Source organism: Oncorhynchus nerka, linkage group LG26 (genome assembly GCF_034236695.1).
Source record: "Oncorhynchus nerka isolate Pitt River linkage group LG26, Oner_Uvic_2.0, whole genome shotgun sequence".
NCBI classification, from domain to species: Eukaryota; Metazoa; Chordata; class Actinopteri; order Salmoniformes; family Salmonidae; genus Oncorhynchus; species Oncorhynchus nerka.
The window spans coordinates 8,909,343-8,935,528 of record NC_088421.1 but is presented as its reverse complement, the minus strand read 5'-3'; the positions used below and the strand labels follow the sequence as shown (position 1 = coordinate 8,935,528).

At 43.4% G+C, this 26,186-nt stretch overlaps 1 protein-coding gene across 1 annotated transcript; it reads right to left on the bottom strand.

Annotated features, from left to right (window-relative positions):
* Positions 1–4,766: 4,766 nt before the first annotated feature.
* On the bottom strand, positions 4,767–8,327 carry LOC115110862 (keratin, type I cytoskeletal 19-like). Its single transcript, XM_065011055.1, has 9 exons — positions 7,993–8,327; positions 7,522–7,650; positions 6,871–6,953; positions 6,442–6,598; positions 6,107–6,268; positions 5,887–6,012; positions 5,536–5,756; positions 4,823–5,420; positions 4,767–4,772 (listed from the first exon to the last, which is right to left on the bottom strand). The coding sequence occupies exons 1-9, from the start codon at positions 8,245–8,247 to the stop codon at positions 4,767–4,769; spliced, it is 1,737 nt and encodes a 578-aa protein (XP_064867127.1). The 5' UTR covers positions 8,248–8,327.
* Between the last annotated feature and the right edge of the window lie 17,859 nt (positions 8,328–26,186).

Here is a 26,186-nt window from a genome sequence, read left to right as displayed (position 1 = left end):
AAATGTTGGTCACACCACATACTGACTGGTTTTCTGATCCACGCCCCTATCTTATTTTTTTTAAGGTATCTGTGACCAACAGATGCATATCTGTGTTCCCAGTCATGTGAAATCCATAGATAAGGGCCTAATGAATTTATTTTAATTGACTGATTTCCTTATATGAACTGCAGTATCTCAGTAAAATCTTTTGAAATTGTTGCATGTCGCATTTATATATCTTTTCAGTGTATATTTTCAGAGTAGCTTCCCCAACACTGTTCTTTCATGGCCTGAGCTCTGTAGTGTAGACAGTGCCTTACTACCTCACTAAACATGTTTTTTCTGTCAGCTGTTTAGACTGTTTCATTGGAATGAAATAGCATGAGCCAACTAAGGGTGCGTTCGTAAATTCACTCAGAGTTGCCTCTGGGCGTTCCTAAATTCAGAGCATTTTCAGGAGCAGTTCAGAGCACACACAGGACGCTCTGGCGGAAGAGTAGAGTTGATCAGAGCGTTCTGACCTCACAACTGCAGTCAAGCACTCAAGCTAACTGGCTAAAGTTGGCTAGTTTGCTAGCTACTTACTTCCAGACACAAATGAGAGAACACTTCACTCTGACCATTTCACTCAACTGTAGCAGAGCTGGTTAAGCTGTTTTCATGTTTTCTAGAGCGTTGGTGACTTTAACTATGCTGCTGGAAACAATTTAAATCTGTTTTTTTTGCAGATGTTTACACTCAGACGAGAGTGCTCTGAAATCGGAGTAGTTAGCCAGAGTGAATTTCCGAACACATCCAAAGCCAGTTTGTTTCATGTTTGAATTAAGTAAAACTTTATTGTAACTTTATAAGAACACTTTCAAATACACATTTGAAATGTATCACAATAAAACGAAATAAGATGATAATAATATTTCAGAACAATTGTTTTCATAAGTGTGAAGTAATAACAGTAAAATCTTTTCTTCATCATCAAAACCAATATAAAGTAATAAGTCATCAGAAGCTTTATTTAAGCTTTGATACATTGACTTCAAACTACTAAAATAAAATCTACAGGTTATACTAACTTGCGTAAATGTGTCAAATGAGATGACTAGTTGACTCGCTCCACAACTGATCACCTAAATGCATATACTGACATCTTCTGGATAAATGTAAGTGTAAGCGCTTTACAAGGAAACCGACTCCAATAAGATCAAATTGTTTGGCGTAGAACAAATTGCATCACCCCTGCGTCCCTATAACTATGTCAGAGTATATTTCAGAACTTTATAGATTACTGTTCAAACAGAACTCAGTGCATTACTTATTCACAGCAATGATGAAAGGCACAGTAACAGGAATTATTGCAGACAGATCCTGTGAAAACATGTTTTCTAACATGAAGGTGCATTGTGATACTGGTCATTTAAAGGTATTAACGCTCCTTTGATGGAATGCAATGTAATAGATGTGTATTGACTATAAGTAGTGTGACTATTTTTGTCATTATGCCTTGCTCCTCTGTCCACTCAGAATGGCACACTGTTGTCATCAGTTTTACTTGTCCACAGTTTCTTCTACCGATGTTCTCATCCACCGCTGGACCCGAGGACTGGTGGCTGGGGAATGCAAAGTGAGAGAGGGAGTGAAGGAAAGAAAAACACAGGGTGAACTGAGAGGTTGAGACAGGGAGAGAATGCACTGTGAAGAACACCCATGTGCTTTATCGATAACAATAATTAATCTTATATTGAATGCGACTTTACAAGAACTGTCGAGCTGAAAATGTTTCTCTGTTTAACCCACTTTGAAAACTGGGGTTCTCACCTGACACCTGTTTTGTGTAGGATTCCCGACGGACCTCCTGGGCCTTTTCTCTTTCTTTCACGGCAGCTGATATGGAGAGGGCAGCCATTTTACAGACGCTGATCCGCTCTCTGCCTCCACCGCCTCCGCTTCCTGTGTTCCTGATGGTCACTCTGCTGGGGCTGCTGGCTGGACCACCACTGCTGGTAATCACTCGACTACCCCCACTGCTGATCCTGACACCACCCTCTGTACTACTAATTCTCTGTCCACTAGTACCTGCACTGCTGATCATATGTCCACTACCTCCACTTCCTGTGCTACTGCCACTCAGTCTACCTCCACTTCCTGCACTACTGATCATATGTCCACTACCTGCACTACTTAGTCCACCTCCACTTCCTGTGCTTCTGCTTCTCAGTCTACCTCCACTTGCAGCACTGCTGATCATGTGTCCACTTCCAGCACTGCTGATCATGTGTCCACTTCCGGCACTGCTGATTCTTCCCCCACTTCCTGCCTTACTGATCTGTCCATTACTTCTACTATAAACCTTCCATTCTCCACTTCCTGTACTGCTAAGTCTACCAGTCCTTTCATTGCTCGTGTTTCTGTTAAACTGAGAGACACTTTCGGAATTCACATGGGTCCAGACTCCACTGCCGTTACTATTACCTGGACCACTGAGTCTGCCTCCACTACCTGGACCACTGAGTCTGCCTCCACTACCTGGACCACTGAGTCTGCCTCCACTACCTGGACCACTGAGTCTGCCTCCACTACCTGGACCACTGAGTCTGCCTCCACTACCTGGACCACTGAGTCTGCCTCCACTACCTGGACCACTGAGTCTGCCTCCACTACCTGGACCACTGAGTCTGCCTCCACTACCTGGACCACTGAGTCTGCCTCCACTACCTGGACCACTGAGTCTGCCTGTACCTCCACCATAAACCAACCATTCTCCACTTCCTCCACTACTTGCACTAGTTAACATGTGTCCACTTCCTGCACTAGTTATCATGTGTCCACTTCCTGCACTAGTTAACATGTGTCCACTTCCTGCACTAGTTATCATGTGTCTACTTCCTGCACTAGTTATCATCTGTCCACTTCCTGCACTAGTTATCATCTGTCCACTTCCTGCACTAGTTATCATCTGTCCACTTCCTGCACTAGTTACCATGTGTCCACTTCCTGCACTAGTTATCATGTGTCCATTTCCTGCACTAGTTACCATGTGTCCACTTCCTGCACTAGTTATCATGTGTCCACTTCCTGCACTAGTTACCATGTGTCTACTTCCTGCACTAGATATCATCTGTCCACTTACCACATTATTCATCATATAGCCACTTTCTGTCCTGCTGATCAAACCACCACTGCCTACACTAGTCATACCTCCAGTACTTATCATACTTCCACTTCTCATATCACTGATGATCTCCACTGCACTTGCCACTGTGCTAGCTGGCACTTTTACCGCTACACCTGTGGCACTGCTGATCGTATTGTCACTTGCAGCGCTGCTAATCTGTACAACATTGGTGATCAGACCCCGATGTTCTGCACTGCTGATTGGAACTGGACCTTCCACTTTCTTCACCTGGATCACAGTTTCCTTAGCCTCGCATCCCATGCTGTTAGCATTATCGCTGTCAGTTGTCTGAGACACGGATGGGAACGAGACTACTACAGTTTCCACAGTGCTTATGTCACCTGTAGAGACGTGGTCAATCATTTGAACATCTCTGCTAATCATACCTTCACTCTCCATCAAGGGGGTTTGAGCTCTGTACTCCCTGTGGACAATTGGAACCTCAAATTCCACAGGGCTGGATGCCATTGATATTTCTGTGCTGATCATCTCAACCACACTTCTTGTCAGGTCATCAGCCTCATCAGCACTCGTCATTTCAACCACACTTGCTGTTATGATTGTGCTCGTCAGGTCACCACCCCGAGCAATGTTTATCTGACCTCTACTCTCCTCACAGTTTGTTTGACCTTCGTCGTCTGCATCACCAACTACAGCTGTGACTTCCAGCTCATCAACCGGTCCTACGCTTTCAACCCTGCTGCTCTCCACAGTGTCACTCTTTCTGGATATACAGCTTGTCTCCTCAATGATAGTTTCCTCCATAATAACATGCTCTCCATGTTCAGCATTTATCATCTCAAATCTGTCTTCCGATTGGGTGATATTTACTTCTGTTGGCTGACTGCTTGGCTGAACCTCATTTTCTGTGATGTTTATCTCCAAGGAGCAGAGCTGTGCTCCAGTTTCAACACAGCTGATCTGACTGCCATTTCCTACACGGGTTATCTGAGCAACACTTTCCGAAACACTCAGAACTCCACTGATCTGAGTTTCAATTTGACAGCTATTCATCTGACTCCTAACCTCCATGCTGTCAATCTGAGTCTCCTCACTTCTGAATTGGTTTTCTTCCTCTGCGGAGATCATTCGAGCATCATGCACAGTACTAACAATCTGATTTTCACTGCCAATGTTAGTCTCACTTTCCACACTTCTCTCCTGGACCTCAGTTTCCCTACATTTTATCTGACCTGTGCTTTTTACATCACTGACACCAACCACCACTACGGCCTCCTCACTGCTAACTTGTACTGTGTCATCGGCAATGCTTATCTCTTCTTCATTCACCTTGCTAGCAGTCTGTCCTCCACAGTTAACATTGGTAACATCAACATCACTACTAGTGATCTGAACAACTTCTGTGTCTTTAATCTGAGATGCATCTTCGCTAATCTGAGCTGTTGAGATAATCACACTGATATTATCAAGTGGTCTGTCATTGACTCTACTGACAGTGGTGGTTTTATTCTCAACGCTACTCACAACGTGAGCTCCATGTTGTGCAGAGCTGGTGTTAGCGCTAGCTCCATGTTGTGCAGAGCTGGTGTTAGCGCTAGCTCCATGTTGTGCAGAGCTGGTGTCAGCGCTAGCTCCATGTTGTGCAGAGCTGGTTTTAGCACTAGCTCCATGTTGTGCAGAGCTGGTGTTAGCGCTAGCTCCATGTTGTGCAGAGCTGGTTTTAGCACTAGCTCCATGTTGTGCAGAGCTGGTGTTAGCGCTAGCTCCATGTTGTGCAGAGCTAGTGTTAGTGCTAGCTCCATGTTGTGCAGAGCTGGTGTTCGAGCTAGTTCCATGTTGTGCAGAGCTGGTGTTAGCGCTAGATGCATGTTGTGCAGAGCTGGTGTTAGTGCTAGATCCATGTTGTGCAAAGCTGGTGTTAGCGCTGCTCTCTGAATATCCAACCCGATGCCCACTTTCTAAACACTTGCTTTGGACTTCTTTTACAGTGCTAACCTGATTGGAAGTTTGTACACTCTGCACTGTTTTATCGGAGGCATTATACAGAAACACTTTCTGCACACGGGTAACCTGCTCCCCAATGGCTGCACCTACCACTTGTCCTCCGTTTTCTAAATTGCTTGAGGTCTCTCTTGAGGTCTCACTAATACTTGACACGCTTGCTCTTGGTACACAAATTATTGGTACACTTGCTGTTGGTACACTAATGGAGGAACTCTGAATTGGCATGAAGACGTGTTGGAAGGCAGTTCCATTGCTCATTGCACAGTGAGACGTGACACTAGCCATGGCGTTGGGGCTTGATTTCCTGCTGAAGACATAAATATCTGTCAGACCTCAGACATGAATTTAGCTTCTGTCAAAACACCCGTTGCTCCCTTTTCTTGGATAATCACTAGTGACAACCCTTTTCTTGGCCTTACCTGGCTCCCCCTCCATCCAGCAGTCTCCTGTACTCAGCAATCTCCCTCTCCAGCCTGGTCTTGATGTCCAGTAGCATCAGGTACTGGACAGCCTGCTGCTCTGTGGCTGTACATAGCTGCAGCAGCTCCACCTCCAGGCTGTCTAAGTGCTTCTGAAGCCGACTGAGGTGAATACTGTATCGCTCGTTCACTTCCATCTCGTCCCTCTCCATTGACAGATTCTGTAAGCGAGTGAGTAAAGTGAAAGAGCAGCCATTTTAAACCTGTAACTCTCTGATTCTGTCTCCAGAGTTTCAGTGCAACAAAAAAGACTGCAAACTTCATTGTGTACATTTTTTGGGTATATGTTACCTGGGTCTCCAATAGCTGCAACTCCAGAGTTAGGTCCTGGACTTTTCTCTTTAGGTCATCTATCTCTGTCTGCCTAACCTCGGACCCATCGGAACAGACGGTCACCTGGGTCTTCATACTGTCCACCTGAAGGGTCAAAACAAACGTGGAGAATATCTTATCATAAATTCTGTATCTATAACATCTTCAGGACTCAGTGTTTGTGTTGACAGTGGCCCACCTTGCTCCGAAACCAGCTCTCAGCCTCTGTTTTGTTCTTCAGGACCATCGCCCCACACTGCTCCCTTAGGCGACTGAGACTCTCATTCAGGTCCACTGAGTGAGCACAGTCCATCTCCACATTAACCAACCCAGACATCTGGGCCATCACTCCCTGCACTTCCTATACAGACACAGGAAATACAAACGTGGATGTCATTGTTGTTTCCAAAAGCTCTGAAACAACATTGACAATAGAAAGTCAATGCAAACAGTATGTGCCGTAATGGTACTAAACCTATGGAACCATACAATATAAAAAATGTCATTGAAACAGTAACAGTATAAAGACCCCACCTCCTCATGGTTGCTCTTGAGGAGGTCCATTTCCTCCAGGTTTCCATCCAGTTGGATGTGCAGATCTCCTTCCCTATCGATGAACTCATGCTGAATACTCTGCAGGTGGCTCAGCTCTGCCTCCGCTGCCAAGAGACGCCTTTCCTCCTGTTCACACCTATACCAGACATAAGATTAACTTTAGAGTGTGTGTGTGTGTGTGTGTGTGTGTGTGTGTGTGTGTGTGTGTGTGTGTGTGTGTGTGTGTGTGTGTGTGTGTGTGTGAATTTCATTCTTCCCCATACACGTGTGACCTTTCAAAGATCACATGAGCAAGGAAAATAATGCAATTTATTTGTGACCAAAGTTCATGCCCTTGTTTGCGTAATCATTCTCGGTGAACCCACAGGACACAGTGGTTCCACACATATACACTATAAACAAACTAACTTGTATTTATAGCCATAGACTTCCAGTTGAGCATTGGCGACCTGCAGCCTGAGTTGGGCATGGGTTGTGTACCATTCAGAAATCTATAGGAGAAACACAGATAGGCAGAAGATAATATATTTCATTAGCATGTTTACTATCAGTCTTTGTCATTGCAAGTCAGTGATGCAGTTAAACTGTTCCAATGAAATGAGTCATCTAACATTTTATTTTAAGAGCACATGCACATGGACTCAAGTCAAAACCTGACATAAAAGGACTGTGCCAAGACCTTAGCCTTTTAAAATGTTTCCCCCATGAGATGTTGGCTGTATCCCACAACTCTGTTACACCTTCCTTCCCACTGGGCACACACTGCCTGAATCAATGTTGTTTCAGCGTCATTTCAATGAAATTACATTGAACCAATGTGGAATAGATGTTGAATTGACGTTTGTGCCCAGTGGATTCCTTCCTTCGCTTATTTGCTTTCCCTTCTTCCCTGTTACTGTTTGTTTGAAAGGATACAATTCTATATCTGGCAAGTATTTTCTAAATCAGAGGTTACAGGTCACAAAGGAACAGGAGAATGAGTCTGGTCACAAGATGATGCTTAAGAGGAGAATGTGAACTTGGGAAGGTGTTCATTGATAGGTCCCCATGTAGACCTACCTGGTTCCGAAGGTTATCGATCATCCCCAAGTGTCCACCCATGTCTTTACGGTCACCAAGGGAGCTTCTCTCCAGATGTTCCTTGATCTGTAGCTCAAGCTGAGCATTGGCTGCCTCTAGTTGGTGTACCTGAGCCACACAGACATCAACATAGAGCCTCACACATTCATACAACACACATCCTAGGTAGGCTTCTCACTGTTTTAGCCACTAAGAGGGGAATCACACCAGAGCAACTGACGGCCGAGTGTACTTAAATTAAAAGGCTGAGTGTACTTAAAAGCAGTGGGTGGCCGTCGTATCTGACCAGAATATCTTCCTTCGATTTCAGTTAATTCCTCAACGAATATGCAGCTAACTTTCTCCTAACATCACAAAAAAGAAAACCCTACATTTGTTAAATTTGTTAAAGGAAATTATTTCACCTGAGGCGTTTGAAACAAATATTAAGTGAAAAGGTATCTCATTTACCTTTTCCAGGTAGGAGGCGAAGCGATCGTTAAGATCTTGCATATTCTCCCTCTCATTGAGGCACAGGGAGTTTGAGACATTGGTGACGCTCACAGGGACACTTGATGCATATTCCATTGAGATGCGGGTTCCATATCCTCCCGCACCACTGCAAACGCTGTTCCAGCGTCCCCCTCTGTGGTCATGGGAGAGCCGGTTAGCGCCACTGGCAAGGTACACCTGCCAGGGTGCCATCTCCTGCGCAGATGCTGCCATGACTACTGTCAACACAACTCCAACCTGGGATCTGATGTGATGCTATGAAGGGCTTTTGTTAAATGTGCAAAGAGCTTACATATTTGTATCTATTGAAAGCAATTGTAGGTGTGATGAAACCCTGCCCACTATAGGCCTACAGATCTACAAAAAAACATTTGTGGGCATGTCTAGGGTGGAATTATGTTTTCTTCTGTCTTTCAAATGTAAATTGGATGGTTCTGGAGGCAGGATCACAGTCAAAAAGGTCAATACTGAGACAGAATCCCTTGTAAAACCAGTTTTCTTTTGGGAAGTGGACCAATAAATTGGATTAAGTTTCCTACAGTGAAAAATACCCTTTGGGCACACACTTCAATGAAATTACGTTGATTCGCAGGCCTCCCGAGTGGCGCAGCAGTCTAAGCCACTGCATCGCGATGCGTCAATAGAGACCCGGGTTCGATCCCGGCTGTATCACAACCGGCCGTGATTGGGAGTCCCATAGTGCGGTGCACAATTGGTACAGCATCTTCCAGGTTAGGGGAGGGTTTGGCCTGGGGGGCTTTTCTTGGCTCATCGCGCTCTAGCGACTCCTTGTGGCGGGCCGGGCACCTGCAGGCTGACCTCGGTCATCAGGTGAACAGTGTTTCCTCTGACACATTGGTGCGGCTGGCTTCCAGGTTGAGCGGGCGGGTGTTAAGAAGCGCGGTTTGGTGGGTCATGTTTCAGAGGACGCATGACTCGACCACGCTTCCCGTGGCAATGAGACAAGATCAACATTGGGGAGTAAAGGGGGTACAAAATATATATATATATATATATATATATATATATATATGTGTAATAAAAAAAGTTGAAATTAGATTGAACCAATGTGGAATAGACATTGAATGGACGTCTGTTCGCAGTAGGATACATTTACCTGTTAAGTGAAATATACATAATGCAACATCAAAGTCACATTTGAAGTGGTAATTTTAATAAAACATTACGCTCTTTATTCAATATTAGGACACTGTCCCAAAGTCACCCCAAAAATATTCCTGACAAAAACGTAGACACATTGCTCAAAGCTTTGTTGTTGAAAGGTTATAATAGGAGCTCCCGAGTGGCGCAGCGGTCTAAGGCACTGCATCTCAGTGCTTGAGGTGTCACTACAGACACCCTGGTTTGATTCCAGGCTGTATCACACCTGGCCGTGATTGGGAGTCCCATAGGGCGGCGAACAATTGGCCCAGCGTCATCCGGGTTTTGCCAGTGTAGGCCGTCATTGTAAATAAGAATTTGTTCTTAACTGACTTGCCTAGTTAAATAAACGTTAAAAAAATTCCACACAAAATGACAGGTATTTTTTTTACCCTATTATCAGCGGCGTAGCGCAGTTTTGCACCTTTTTGCAATAAGGTTGAGAGAAAATATTGCTGTTTTAGAGCTCGGGGATTCTTGAAAGAAATTACCATCTAAAATATTTGTTTTAATAATATAAATATAATAATGAAATACATTTTGATTGACCCAAGTATTAACTATCACACCATGTAAATGAACAACCAATATTTTGTTTTGTTGATAAATTGCAACTAACTGGATTTATGTCAACTCTATCAGTCACCATAAAAGTAATTTCATTTTTACCATGGTCCAACAACTGTTTAAAGGCCTTAACTGTTAAATTCTAACATTAGATTATTCAAATATGTAAAACAAATCTCCACATTTATTTTTGTTTAGTTTTATAGCACCACTAAATGCTCCAGGGCTAATTTCTTTAGCATTTAGGCATGTTTAAAAAAAGATTTAGAACCTAAAATAACATGTATAAAACATGTTATCCCTTAGGTCTAGCACAGCAAATACTTATAATACAAATAATTGTTTAAGCATAAGTTGATTACAACAAAATAATCATAATCATAATATTGACAAAAACAAGGGGGTTAGCCATCAGTGAAGGAGTTGACAAGCCACTGACGGAGTTACATTTGTAAAATATAGAAAATTATTAATTTGAAAATCGCCCAAAAAAACACAACCATTCTATCAAATCTTTCAGCACTCTGACGGAGTTGACGTTAGACAAAAATCTATTTTTATATTTTATATTTTATGGAGATGACGAAGATTGCATTTTTCTTCTTCATTCAAGTGGTATACACAGTAACAATTTGTTTTTTCTTCAGATGATTTATGACTCTAAAACCTAATTAGATGTAACATATTTGAACCAAAATGCATATTGCATATTTTAATCTATAAGGAAGACGGAGTTGACAGTTTCTGGTTGTGACCATGATGATTCCAGTATTGTTTGTTTAAATCTATCAAAAGTAGAGAACTTTACAGAACCATGAGTGGTCTTGTTGCACTACATGTACTGAGGACATGAATAAGGGGTCCTTATGGTATAGCTGACCCTGCCCATTCCTGATTCATTTAGGATTTTAGACAAATCTGACGGAGTAAACAAAATCTCCGGACACATTTTTTTAGGAATCTAAGTTTTGAGAAATATTATTTAAAGTCACAGAGGAATATAGCAAGAAACTATACTGAACAAAAAATATAATGAGCTGTTTAATGAGCATTTCTACTTTGCCAAGATAATCCACCCACCTGACATTAAAAGGCCACTCTAAAATGTGCAGTTTTGTGATACAACACAATGCCACAGATGTCTCATTTTTTGAGGGAGCGTGCCATTGGCATGCTAACTGCAAGAATATACACCAGAGCTGTTCATTTCTCTACCATAAGCCTCCTCCAACATACGTTTTAGAGAATTTGTCAGTACATCCAACCGGCCTCACACTCGGACAGCTGATGAAACTGCTGGTTTGTACAACCGAAGAAACCATCTCAAGGAAGCTCATCTGCGTGCTCGTCATCCTCACCAGGGTCTTGAGCTGACTGCAGTTCGGCATCGTAATCGACTTCAGTGGTCAAATGCTCACCTTTGATGCCCACTGGCACACTGGGGAAATGTGCTCTTTATGGATGAACCCCGGTTTCAATTGTACCGGGCAGGTGGCAGACAGAGTGTATGGCGTGGTGTGGGCGAGCGGTTTGCTGATGTCAATGTTGTGAACAGAATGTCCCATGGTGGCGGTGTGGTTATGGTACGGGCAGGAATAAGCTACGGACAATGAATACAATTGCCTTTTATCGATGGCAATTTGAATGCAAAAAGATACTGTGACGAGATCCTGAAGCCCAATGTCATGCAATTCACCCACACCATCACCTCATGTTTCAGCATGATAATGCATGTCGCAAGGATCTGTGCACAATTCCTGTGACCAAGAGACGCATATTTGTGTTCCCAGTCGTGTGAAATCCATAGATTGGGGCCTAATTTATTTATTTAAATTCAAACTAAGTCAGTAAAATCTTTGAAATTGTTGCATGTTAGGTTTATATTTTTGTTCAGTGTACATACCATCATTTTTCAGTTAATATACATTTTTGCCAATTGTAAACACTTTTTTGGAGAGTTTGAAATTGGGATCCTTCACTTCGGACAAGGGCATTTATAGGCAAAGAGCCGGCATGAAAATGAATAACATTGAAAGTATTTTGAAAATTCCCAAATCAAATCTTTCTGTTATAAAATTCCCTAAATGTACATTTGAAGCATAAATAATGCAACAAAATACATTTCTTTAAACTATACAAAAAATATATGTTTTCTTACCGGGCAAGGACTGTCCTGACTTTCAATAATTTTTTATATTTTGGGGGGAGTTGGGGGCCCCCTAAAAGCTTGAGGGCAACCCCGTTTTGCTGGGGTGTGTGTGGTACACCAGTGCCTGTAATTTCTGACAAACACAATTCTAGCTATCAACAGCATATAATCTTTACGTTCAAAAGATCACTTTCTGCTTTTCTTCCAAGAGTAATTTAAACTGCCACAGAAAGATGAATGACTTGTTTATTCTGTGGGGAAATGCGAGTTGAAACCAGTTGAAGCTAATTGCCGGAATAATTAGTCTAAGTCGGCGAACACACACAAGAGACACCCACATCAAACCACACCCCGAAACCAACTCATGTTTGAATTCAGTTATGTCTGCTAGCATTTCATAATGAACCAAATCTAAAACGAGGCCAAATCAGGTAAGCAGAAAGACTTGTTGTTTGTAAAGGTCAAAATAACATTAAGAGGATTTATGCCTGCATGGGGCTGGTCTAGCGGCCAAGTACTGTCACCGGCAGGACATAACATTAACATGTGAGCTTGGGAACAAAACCTGGTCTGTCTGTCTGTCTCTCTCTCCATTACAAGTCTTATTACTGTTTAGGGCTAGGAAATAGAGTATTATTATTGCCGTTAGCAGCATATGAATGCTTTTAAATTCACCCATCATGTTAAATTTCATAAAGAAAGTAGACAAGTCTTGTCAAGTCAGGTGATGGAGTCCATCGTCTCATGCAGCCTCCTAACATAGATTAGTTTTCCTTTCCTGTGCATGTTAGTTACAGTATGTTTACCAATGAATTCTGCTACCGGAATAATGATATCAGAGGAAAGTAAATACCTAACACTCCTAAAGTAATCTGGCAATCTTTAACGTTGAGAGGCAAGTTGATGCAGAGGACAGAAAGGTTCATCTACAGCTTTTCACTTCAAATGTCAAATATCCCACTAATTTCCAAAAAAACAGCCAAAAGGTTAGAGTTGTGACATGTTGGGTTGTGGTTTTTACTGTCCTTTTTTTGTCACTGTCGTAAGATGACCTTTAAGGTAGAGGTTAGCAGCAAGGCCTGATTTCCTGTTGTTTTGAAAGGGCTACGTAGTTTTCAGTTTTCCCCTCCCCAGTCAGATCACTTCCAGACAGTCCTAGCAAAATTGCTACCCAGAAGTGATGTCATATTGAGATACAAATGGCAGCATTGGACATTTAAGAGGAGTTGTGCCTGTATGGGGCTGGTCTAGCGGCCAGGCAGTGTTACCTGCAGCACATAAACATTACCCTGTGAGCAGCGAACAAAACCTGGCTATGAAATAGTGTTGTATTATTACAGTTAGCAGCATCTGTATGCTTTTAGATTCACCCATCAGGTTCAACTTTATAAAGAATGTAGTCAAGTCAGGTGATGGATTTCATAACAGAGGAGTTTGACTTTTGACTTTTCTGTGCATGTTAGTTAGTGTGTTTACCAATTGTTCTACTGGCATAATCAGATCATAATAAAGTACTGTAGATACCTAACACTCCCAAAGTGATCTGGAAATCTTTAACGTTTGAACACACATGCGATGAACATTCTGCTTTAATTATATGTAAATCTACTCAGTTCAGAAAGCATCAGGGTATGAAAGAAAGCCACCTGGCAAGAGAGAGACAAGTTGATGCACAGGATCAGCGTTAAATGTTTATAACCACCTCGAGCAGAAAGGTTCATCTATGATTTTTTTCGCATCAAATGTCAGCCAAAATACAGCCAAAAGGTTAGGTTGAGTTGTAACATGTTGTGGTTTTTACTGTTCTGACAAGGTGCTACATTGAGGACAATTCAAAAGGTGCGGCTTGTAGAGTTCACTTAGGGTCAGGCAGCCATACCACCAGTGAATTTACACTAGGCTTAGGCCTGGCTACAATATCAATCCTCCCCCCCAAACTATGTGAACTATACAAAAGGTCCTTGAGGTCATCCCAGCTGATGATAACGCTGTCTCAAACTCTGTATCAGGAGGTGTATCGTAGTTGGTATTTGTTTACCCCATGGTCAGCAACGTCTGAGCAGCGGCTAAAATCTTTGGGTGTGCACGTTTTACACAGCCGGGAGTGGTGAATGTCGTAACTAAATGAAACAACAGAAGAGAAAGATGATCACGCAGATCAAAAAGACAGCAGCAGGACATTGTTCCATTAGCCTCAAATGGCTGTTGAAATGCAAATGGCTGTTGAAATTTTTGTTAATCAATGATTAGAAGTTCATTTGTATCCACCACATGCATTTCCTTGTTGTTTTTCTCACTCTTTTTCTTGAGAGGGGCATTTAGCATTCAATTGCAAATCGAGTGCTAACTCCTACCACCCAGGCAACAGCTGGGGGACCAGGTCATGCAAAACTATTAGGAGATGGGTTGGGGCATCGTATCTGCTTTAGTTTTCGTGATGGTCGGTCTCTGGCGAGTAGGAGCTGTTTTTTTAAATATTGTGTGTGTTTATTCATTGTAAACAAAAGTTTATTTGTTGCCAATGTCAATTTTAGCAAATGTTTTCAACATACTTTTATGTTCTCTAGCTAGACAGGCAAATGCTGCCAAGTACTAAATAGTAGAGAAATAAAAAATGGTGTACTATCCAGCAGGTGTGTACTGCTGCCGGAGCGAAGAGGAGCGGCACTCTCTCACTTTTTTTGAGCTGGTCAAACTTTTTATGGAAAATTTGTTCTGGTACATTTCTAAATAAATCATATTTAATTACTACAAAAATTCAATGAAAAACGCTAGAATGACAACCCAAATAAATATGTTTGGCAGTGCAGAAATATGTAAAAGGTGTTTTTTCCCCCCTGTCTTCTCTCTGGCGGTGGTGAAGATGATGAAGAACTATAGGCTACGTGTGTGTGCACGACGGAAGCTCATCTGAGGCTTGACCACTTTAGCCAATCAGAACAAAATGCACTGTGTGTCTTCCTTGATGTTCATAAAACTCTACAGACCCCTCTTGTGCTGTAGAACCCAGAACAATATGTGATCACTTACTTACAGCGACACTGTTCTGACGAGGACACCCAAACCACAAATCTAAAGGTGCCTGATTCTCTCTGGAAGTTGCTGTATCTCTGCTTGGGATATTTAGCCTACATAGGCTATTGTTTGAGACACAGGGCCCATTCTAGCTTGGTATGTCAGGGTGGGCAATTGGAAATGTGAATTGGGCCAAGTTAGAGGTCATAATGCATTTAGATTACAGTTTATTGCGATGCATGAATACACAACACCGAAAGCTTGATTTTTATGGCTGTTTTAAAATGAATTTCCTGCATTTCTATGCAGTGTGGCGTACACCAGGTTAGCCACCAGGGAGAGACTGGTGACCGACGGAGTCTACATCACGCGGCGGTGGCTCCCTCTGCTGGATGTGCCAGGTCTTGACGGACTCTCAGACCAGGACTAATTGGGGCTGATTGTGGTTGGTGAGTAATCAAGGGGCTGATTGCTCACCAGTTGGACTAGTCTCATAAAGCTGCCAGAGTGGTTACTTCTGTATCGACGTGCGCAGTGCCGGAGAAAACGGAGGGAGCTGTTTCGGTATGATATGGTGGATAAAGGAATAAAGACAGACACCAATGTCAAGTTCAATAGCCTTGTTTGTGCATTGTACAAATCCCTACACATGGAGTCCGGGGAACAGTCCGGCTAGTCGAATACCTATCAACTAGACTCGGTAACAGGAGCTTGAATACCCCTGGGCTATAGCCTACAAATTGCTATACCACATAGTCATAGGTCTATTAGGCTATATAGGCCTACTGCAAAGTATTTTGTTTGTTCCTGACCTGTTGTTAGCTAACAGGAGCACATCGTTTTATCACTACGAGCATGTTATTCCGGGACAGCGCTTTAGCTATAATTATTTCAAGTAATAATTTAAGACAAAATCTATAGGACAAGTGTTGTAAAGCTAATAGTCATCTAGGCAGGACTCACTGACTTCATTCATGCTGACAAATAATACATTGCCCATTATCCCCACTAATTGGAGTTAGCTAAAGATTGTTACACCAGGTGAGAGCATAGCACAAAATGTTATCGACCAAAGTGAACCATAAAATCAGGTTCCTTGCTAGAACCTCCAAATATCTGGACAAGAATGCAATGGGGACATTGGCAGGGGCTCCTGTTCAGTGTCACTTTGACTATGCATGCTCTTCCTGGTACAATAGTGCCCCCAAGATAAAAAAAAAAATGAATTGCAGACATCTCAAAACAAATTAGTCAGGATTATTCTTAAACTTCCAGCACTTACGCATCTGGACTATTCCCTTAGGTAGCTTCAAGTTCTCACTGACAAAACATGCTAAATAGTAGCATGTCTCAAAAGTGATTAAGATGAATTAGATTAAAGTAAGATTAGTAAAATTAAAGTAGGTGGCGAAGAGGGAAATGCATATGGTCTCACAAGTCCTCAACTGGCAGCTTCATTAAATAGTACCCGCAAAACACCAGTCTCAACGTCAATAGTTCAATAGTTCTGCCTTACTATTATTCAACCATGCTGGTCATTTATGAACATTTGAACATCTTGGCCACGTTCTGTTATAATCTCCACCCGGCACAGCCAGAAGAGGACTGGCCACCCCACATATGCTCTCTCTAATTCTCTCTTTCTTTCTCTCTCTCTCGGAGGACCTGAGCCCTAGGACCGTGCCCCAGGACTACCTGACATGATGACTCCTTGCTGTCCCCAGTCCACCTGACTGTGCTGCTGCTCCAGTTTCAACTGTTCTGCCTTATTATTATTCGACCATGCTGGTCATTTATGAACATTTTAACATCTTGGTCATGTTCTGTTATAATCTCTACCCGGCACAGCCAGAAGAGGACTGGCCACCCCACATAGCCTGGTTCCTCTCTAGGTTTCTTCCTAGGTTTTGGCCTTTCTAGGGAGTTTTTCCTAGCCACCGTGCTTTTACACCTGCATTGTTTGCTGTTTGGGGTTTTAGGCTGGGTTTCTGTACAGCACTTTGAGATATCAGCTGATGTACGAAGGGCTATATAAATACATTTGATTTGATTTGATTTGAAGAGGCGACTCCGGGATGCTGGCCTATGCAGGGCGTTTCTAGCTCAGTGTGCCCTCATTTTCGAGCTTCAGCCCTCCTCCTTCCCCTCAGATCGCTCCAAGATACGCTGCTGTCCGGGAGGGCTCTCACCTGGGCTACTGCTGTATGGGAACAGCAGCCGGCCATATGCGTTAGTCTGGAGGGGTTCGTGGGAGAAGTGAATAAGGTTTTTTATGCCCCGTTCTCCGGGAGAGAAGCTGCACCTTCGGCAAGACTCCTGCAGTGTGGCTGACTACGCTGTGGATTTCCGCACGTTGGTAGCGGAGAGTGCTTGGAACCAGGAACAGCGGTAGCGGAGAGTGCTTGGAACCAGGAACAGTGGTAGCGGAGAGTGCTTGGAACCAGGAACAGTGGTAGCGGAGTGTGCTTGGAACCAGGAACAGTGGTAGCGGAGAGTGCTTGGAACCAGGAACAGTGGTAGCGGAGAGTGCTTGGAACCAGGAACAGTGGTAGCGGAGAGTGCTTGGAACCAGGAACAGTGGTAGCGGAGAGTGCTTGGAACCAGGAACCGTGGTAGCGGAGAGTGCTTGGAACCAGGAACAGTGGTAGCGGAGAGTGCTTGGAACCAGGAACAGTGGCAGCGGAGAGTGCTTGGAACCAGGAACAGTGGTAGCGGAGAGTGCTTGGAACCAGGAACAGTGGCAGCGGAGTGTGCTTGGAACCAGGAACAGTGGTAGCGGAGAGTGCTTGGAACCAGGAACAGCGGTAGCGGAGAGTGCTTGGAACCAGGAACAGTGGCAGCGGAGAGTGCTTGGAACCAGGAACAGTGGTAGCGGAGAGTGCTTGGAACCAGGAACAGCGGTAGCGGAGAGTGCTTGGAACCAGGAACAGTGGCAGCGGAGAGTGCTTGGAACCAGGAACAGTGGTAGCGGAGAGTGCTTGGAACCAGGAACAGCGGTTGCGGAGAGTGCTTGGAACCAGGAACAGTGGCAGCGGAGAGTGCTTGGAACCAGGAACAGTGGTAGCGGAGAGTGCTTGGAACCAGGAACAGTGGCAGCAGAGAGTGCTTGGAACCAGGAAGCACTGTTCGATATATGTTCCTGCACGGCGTCTCAGAGGAGGTCAAGGACGTGCTTGCTGCTCAGGAGTTACCTACGGATCTCGATTCCCCCATCACTTTGACCATCTGAATCGATGGGTGACAGTCCCCCCCACCTTTCCCGTCAGTTCGTGGTGGAGGCCAATGCGTCGGATGTAGGAGTGGGGGCGGTCCTGTCCCAGCGTTCTACCCTGGACCTGAAGCTACATCCCTGTGCCTTCTTCTCCCATCGCCTCAACGCCACGGAGACAAGCGACGATGTGGGAAATGGTCAGTTCTCGCAGTGAAGTTGGCGTTGGAGGAATGGAGACACTGGCTGGAAGGGGCGGAACATCCGTTCATCGTATGGACCGACCACAAAAATCGGGAGTATCTCCGCACTGCCAAATGCTTCAACTCCAGGCAAAGCTAGCTGGGCCCTGCTGTTCACATGGTTCAACTTCTCCCTCTCATATTGGCCTGGATCCAAGAATGTCAAGCCGGATGCACTGTCTCGCCATTATAGCCCCACGGCTATTACTGTGGGGCTATAATGAGCCAGAGACCATCCTTCCCACCTCGTGTCTGGCAGCGGCACTCAGCTGGGGTATAGGGAAACAGTTCCAGGAGGCACAGCGTTCCTAGCCGAATCCTGGGCCAGTATCCCGGAGTCACCTCTTCAGGGTTGACGTTGAGACTGGTGTTTTGCGGGTACTATTTAATGAAGCTGCCAGTTGAGGATATGTGAGGCGTCTGTTTCTCAAACTAGATACTCTAATGTACTTGTCCTCTTGCCCAGTTGTGCACCGGGGCTTCCCACTCCTGGTTAGAGTCAGTTTGCGCTGTTCTGTGAAGGGAGTAGTAGACAGCAAAAGATATTTGTTTCTGGCCATTTTGAGCCTGTAATCGAAGCCACAAATGCTGATGCTCCAGATACTCAACTAGTTTAGAGATGGCCAGTTTTATTGATTATTTAAATCAGAACAATGGTTACCAGCTGTGCTACATAATTGCAAAAGGGTTTTCTAAGGATCAATTAGCCCTTTAAAATTATAAACTTGGATTAGCTAACACAATGTGCCATTGGAACACAGGAGTGATGGTTGCTGATAATGGGCCTCTGTACGCCTTTGTAGATATTCCATTACAAATCAGCCGTTTCCAGCTACATTAGTCTTTACAACATTAACAATTTCTATACTGTATTTCCGATCAATTTGATGTTATTTTGATGGACAAAAAATAGCTTTTCTTTCAAAAACAAGGACATTTCTATTTGACCCCAAACTTTTGAACGGTAGTGTACATCCCACCTTTCATGTGTCTAGAGTAAAACCCATTTCTCACAGCCCTTTGTCTCCTGTTTCCAGTCTGCATCTGGGTCTTACCTTCAAACCTGATAAACAGAGCATTTTTCTACATTCAAGCAGACACCCTGCAACTCTATACAGACTTTTTATAAGACTCCTGTTTCCATGAATTGAGGACACAAACAGTATCACCAAGCTAAGGTTTGTCCAAAAACGTCTCTGTGCTACACCAAACATTACCTTTCCTGTAACTCCCAGTAATGGATACCAAAAATCTTTGGTTAAATCACATTATCTGGTGTAACAATCTGTACCTAAGTTGGAATAGGATGCAAATTACCCTGACTCTGTCCTTATCCTAGTAGCCTAGTAGTTGCAACATGTCAGGATGTCCATTTCTAGCATAAACTACCCACTGGGCACATCACATCATTTCAACGTGGACAATTGGCTAATATTTAGTTGAGACGTTGATCAATGAGATTACAACCTATAAATCAAATCAAATCAAATCAAATTTTATTTGTCACATACACATGGTTAGCAGATGTTAATGCGAGTGTAGCGAAATGCTTGTGCTTCTAGTTCTGACAATGCAGTAATAACCAACAAGTAATCTAACTAACAATTCTAAAACTACTGTCTTATACACAGTGTAAGGGGATAAAGAATATGTACATAAGGATATATGAGTGAGTGATGGTACAGAGCAGCATACAGTAGATGGTATCGAGTACAGTATATACATATGAGATGAGTATGTAGACAAAGTAAACAAAGTGGCATAGTTAAAGTGGCTAGTGATACATGTATTACATAAGGATGCAGTCGATGATGTAGAGTACAGTATATACGTATGCATATGAGATGAATAATGTAGGGTAAGTAACATTATATAAGGTAGCATTGTTTAAAGTGGCTAGTGATATATTTACATCATTTCCCATCAATTCCCATTATTAAAGTGGCTGGAGTTGGGTCAGTGTCAATGACAGTGTGTTGGCAGCAGCCACTCAATGGTGGCTGTTTAACAGTCTGATAGCCTTGAGATAGAAGCTGTTTTTCAGTCTCTCAGTCCCAGCTTTGATGCACCTGTACTGACCTCGCCTTCTGGATGATAGCGGGGTGAACAGGCAGTGGTTCGGGTGGTTGATGTCCTTGATGATCTTTATGGCCTTCCTGTAACATCGGGTGGTGTAGGTGTCCTGGAGGGCAGGTAGTTTGCCCCCGGTGATGCGTTGTGCAGACCTCACTACCCTCTGGAGAGCCTTACGGTTGAGGGCGGAGCAGTTGCCGTACCAGGCGGTGATACAGCCCGCCAGGATGCTCTCGATTGTGCATCTGTAGAAGTTTGTGAGTGCTTTTGGTGACAAGCCAAATTTCTTCAGCCTCCTGAGGTTGAAGAGGCGCTGCTGCGCCTTCTTCACGACGCTGTCAGTGTGAGTGGACCAATTCAGTTTGTCTGTGATGTGTATGCCGAGGAACTTAAAACTTGCTACCCTCTCCACTACTGTTCCATCGATGTGGATAGGGGGGTGTTCCCTCTGCTGTTTCCTGAAGTCCACAATCATCTCCTTAGTTTTGTTGACGTTGAGTGTGAGGTTATTTTCCTGACACCACAGGAAAATATCACTATAATCACCCACTCGAAAAAACAGACAAAAGTTGAATTTCCAATATGTTATCACTATGCTTTCAAACATCTAAAAGCACAACCAAATTCAAATGGAAAAACAATGTCTGATTTTCAGTTTAGTTGTCACCCAAATGTCTATCACTGTGCATTCAACCATTTAAAAGCAACAGCAAAGTTCAAATGGGAATAAAATGTCAGATGCCACCGTACCTTCTCCGCTGTGCAATCTGGTTTCCGAGCCGGTCACGGGTGCACCTCAGCCACACTCAAGGTACTAAACGATATCATAACCGCCATCGATAAAAGACAGTACTGTGCAGCCGTCTTCATCGACCTTGCCAAGGCTTTCGACTCTGTCAATCACCATATTCTTATCGGCAGACTCGGTAGCCTCGGTTTTTCGGATGACTGTCTTGCCTGGTTCACCAATTACTTTGCAGACAGAGTTCAGTGTGTCAAATCGGAGGGCATGCTGTCCGGTCCTCTGGCAGTCTCTATGGGGGTGCCACAGGGTTCAATTCTCGGGCCGACTCTTTTCTCTGTATATATCAATGATGTTGCTCTTGCTGCGGGCGATTCCCTGATCCACCTCTACGCAGACGACACCATTCTATATACTTTCGGCCCGTCATTGGACACTGTGCTATCTAACCTCCAAACGAGCTTCAATGCCATACAGCACTCCTTCCGTGGCCTCCAACTGCTCTTAAACGCTAGTAAAACCAAATGCATGCTTTTCAACTGATCGCTGCCTGCACCCGCATGCCCGACTAGCATCACCACCCTGGAGGGTTCCGACCTTGAATATGTGGACATCTATAAGTACCTAGGTGTCTGGCTAGACTGCAAACTCTCCTTCCAGACTCATATCAAACATCTCCAGTCGAAAATCAAATCAAGAGTCGGCTTTCTATTCCGCAACAAAGCCTCCTTCACTCACGCCGCCAAGCTTACCCTAGTAAAACTGACTATCCTACCAATCCTCGACTTCGGCGATGTCATCTACAAAATGGCTTCCAACACTCTACTCAGCAAACTGGATGCAGTCTATCACAGTGCCATCCGTTTTGTCACTAAAGCACCTTATACCACCCACCACTGCGACTTGTATGCTCTAGTCGGCTGGCCCTCACTACATATTCGTCGCCAGACCCACTGGCTCCAGGTCATCTACAAGTCCATGCTAGGTAAAGCTCCGCCTTATCTCAGTTCACTGGTCACGATGGCAACACCCATCCGTAGCACGCGCTCCAGCAGGTGTATCTCACTGATCATCCCTAAAGCCAGCACCTCATTTGGCCGCCTTTCGTTCCAGTACTCTGCTGCCTGTGACTGGAACGAACTGCAAAAATCGCTGAAGTTGGAGACTTTTATCTCCCTCACCAACTTCAAACATCAGCTATCTGAGCAGCTAACCGATCGCTGCAGCTGTACATAGTCTATTGGTAAATAGCCCACCCATTTTCATCTAGCTCATTCCCATACTGTTTTTATACTGTTTTTATTTATTTACTTTTCTGCTCTTTTGCACACCAATATCTCTACCTGTACATGACCATCTGATCATTTATCACTCCAGTGTTAATCTGCAAAATTGTAATTATTTGCCTACCTCCTCATGCCTTTTGCACACATTGTATATAGACTGCCCCTTTTTTTCTACTGTGTTATTGACTTGTTAATTGTTTACTCCGTGTGTAACTCTGTGTTGTCTGTTCACACTGCTATGCTTTATCTTGGCCAGGTCGCAGTTGCAAATGAGAACTTGTTCTCAACTAGCCTACCTGGTTAAATAAAGGTGAAATAAATAAAAAAAATTAAATGCACAGATTGTGTCATCACTGTGCTTCAGCTCACAGCAGAACCAAGTGACTTGGATTACATTTAAGGTACATGTTGCAAGTGATTAATGCCATTCTAGATTCTGTGCAGATTATTACAACAGTTGTGAAGATCTCCACAGACCTGCGACAACCTATGCATGCTATCTTGAACATGCACACTTTATATGATTACATATTAAAAAGACAGTTACAGTAACCTCAATGTGTCCATGGATGTGTTACTCATTTTAAGGTTGAATGATACATTAGTTTGAAAGATAGCCTTAAACTTTAGGCTATTTACTGTATTACACAATTCATATTGACCCAAGGGGGTTTGTGGTATTTAAGTGATAATGGCCGAGAAGCCTGTGTTTGGAAGATATATTGGCACGGTTTGTCGGCACTCGACTTTGTCTCGGGCCTAATAACACCCGAACACAGGCTTCTCGGGCATTATCACTTAAATATCACAAACCCCCGAGGTGCCTTATTGCTATTATAAACTGGTTACCAATGTAATTAGAGCAGTAAAAATAAATGTTTTGTCATACCTCTGGTATATGGTCTGATATACCAAGGATGTCAGCCAATCAGCATTCAGGGCTCGAATCACTCAGTTTATAACACTAAATGTCATTACATTGGAAATCAACCAGAGCATGAAACCCTTGGCCTATTGTATTGTCTATTTTTAGTTGACTTCTGGGTTGAATTGAAACAATAGCTGTTGATGACTTTGCAAATGCGATGTAGCACTAAATAGCATCATTGATGATGCGGGATGAAGTATGATCACATTTCATTTGCTCTGTTAAACCTACCCTTTGGAATGACTTCTATAGCAACAGTGAATCTATTTCATTTTTAATGTGCAGTTGCAAACTACGGTTTGTAACTGCACATGGGGACAAAGATTGTACTTTTTGGAGAAAGGTCCTCTGGTCTGATGAAATAAAAATAGAACTGTTTGGCCATAATGACCATTGTTATGTTTGGAGGAAAAAGGGGGAAACTTGCAAGCCGAAGAACACCATCCCAACTGTGAAGCACGGGGGGTGGCAGTATCATGTTGTGGGGGTGCTTTGCTGCAGGAGGGACTGGTGCACTTCACAAAATAGATGGCATCGTGAGGATGGAAAATTATGCGGCTATATTGAAGCAACATCACAAGACATCAGTCAGTTAAAGTTAAAGCTTGGTCGCAAATGCGTCTTCCAAATGAACAATGACCCCAAGCATACTTCCAAAGTTGTGGCAAAAGGTATTGGAGTGGCCATCACAAAGCACTGATCTCAAAATTTGTGTGTGCGAGCAAGGAGGCCTACAAACCTGACTCAGTTACACCAGCTCTGTCAAGAGGAATGGGCCAAAATTCACCCAACTTATTGTGGGAAGCTTGTGGAAGGCTACCTGAAATGTTTGACCCAAGTTAAACAATTTAAAGGCAATGCTACCAAATACTAATTGAGTGTATGTAAACTTCTGACCCACTGAGAATGTGATGAAATAAAGAAAAGCTGAAATAACTCATTCTCTCTACTATTATTCTGACATTTCACATTCTTAAAATAAAGTGATCCTAACTGGCCTAAGACAGGGAATTTTTACTCTGATTAAATGTCAGGATTTGTGAAAAACTGAGTTTAAATGTAGTTGGCTAAGGTGTATGTAAACTTCCGACTTCAACTGTAGATACTTTATATACTGCCTGAGACACCTTTGCTATTTTGCACATTATGGACAATATGCCTAACACTCTGTCATAGTAGTAGAATAATGGATTGGCAAGAATTTGGCACTGTCAACTTTTAGGTTAGTTGGAAAGTTGGGCTAATCATTTAAACCCACTAAATATATTCACATTCACTGAACATTTTGTATTTGAAACTTCAACATTCATTTCCCAAATGCTTTTTCTGTAATCCTGCAGACCCTTTATCATTCTCCATACCTTCTCCATACCGACCATGGTATTGGGCAACTGCTGACATTTGAGAACTCATCCGGTTTAGAATCAAATCCTGGTCATCATATTGCAGAGCACATTGTAAGCTATACATTTTGCTCAGCTGTTTTTAGAGAAGATTATATTGCAAGTTATGCTATATGTGTAGGATATGCTGTGTTGGCTAATATGCATATGCAGTAGAGGTCTTCACGGATCCACCTGTACCCGAATCGGGAAATAATGTCACGGGTCTGGGTCAGATCTGATATGATTGTCAGGGGTTTTGGGTATATGTCATTTTAACTGACTTGTCGGGAAGGGCCTGTACAGATCCAAACACGACCGCTACAGTAGAGCGAAAGAGAGACATTTTATAATTTATGCTGCTGCTCTTGCTTTTCACAAGAGTGGAGTGTGGCGCATGTAGCTTGTTGTTGGCCAATCATAAGTAATCAAAGTGGCAAAAGGCTACCGTCACAGATTCTCTGTGTGTGGCAAAAGTTAGGAGATATCTAATTAATGGAAGATGGAATTAAAATGATGGAATTAAAGTTGAATTATAAGGATAGGCTATAACGACCAAGAGCCAACAGGTAGGCTTCTACTTAATATTCTGAATGGAATTGTTGTTATTTGTAACTGTACGATGAGAAAGCAGATGCACTGCACCCTCAATTAGCCTAGCTAGCTAACTTAACAAGCTTCTTCTGGTTTGATGCAGTCAAGACAGGTACTACTTAATCATATTTGATGATAAATAACCTAACTATGGCAGCTATTAGTCTAAAATAGCGTGAGTCGGCTTGGTTGTTTGCTGTATCTCATCTCTCCCTCCCTGCTCCCCGTATCACTGGCTGACAGGATGGCCCCTGCCTGAGGGAGGCACCTCTCTCTTCCTCCTCTCGCGATTTATCAGCTCTGGTTAATAAAGTAGCTTAAAAAATGATTTTTCTGCTGCTTCCCTCACTCGAATGGGATTGGGTCTGTATCTAACCAGGTCTATACGGAACAGGTCTAGTTGTCCATAGGTCCATTTGGAACGGGTCTCTATATTTACATTTTTGATTTATGCATATCGGGTCCCGGTTGGAAAGCCTCAGGTCCATATCAGAACTTGGACCTGTGAAGACCTCTAATATGCAGCTGTCGTTTTTAAACCTCCATTCTAGCAAGGATGACACACAGTTGGCGACGGGCGTAAAGTGAAAAAAGAAGGATACGTGCTCCAGTAGTTCAGAGATGGAACCTGACGAAGGTGAGGATAAAGTACCTGCGGTGAGGATCGCCGAGTTCGTGCCTTGTCCCAATGATGAAAAGGATGATTCTGGCCCAGTGGGAGTGAAATTTGTGGAGAGAATGGATCCTTGTATTCTGGTTGATCCAGAAGGTTGGGTACTGTTGAGTTGGTGAAAGTAACGCGAAA

Bases quoted from the DNA above. Each gene is read 5' to 3' on its own strand.
- LOC115110862 (XM_065011055.1), bottom strand. From the start codon at position 8,247: ATGGCAGCATCTGCGCAGGAGATGGCACCCTGGCAGGTGTACCTTGCC. The intron at 6,954-7,521 runs GTAGGTCTACAT...TTTCTCCTATAG, and splicing joins TCGATAACCTTCGGAACCAG to ATTTCTGAATGGTACACAAC. The intron at 6,269-6,441 runs GTGGGGTCTTTA...GTGTCTGTATAG, and splicing joins TCAAGAGCAACCATGAGGAG to GAAGTGCAGGGAGTGATGGC.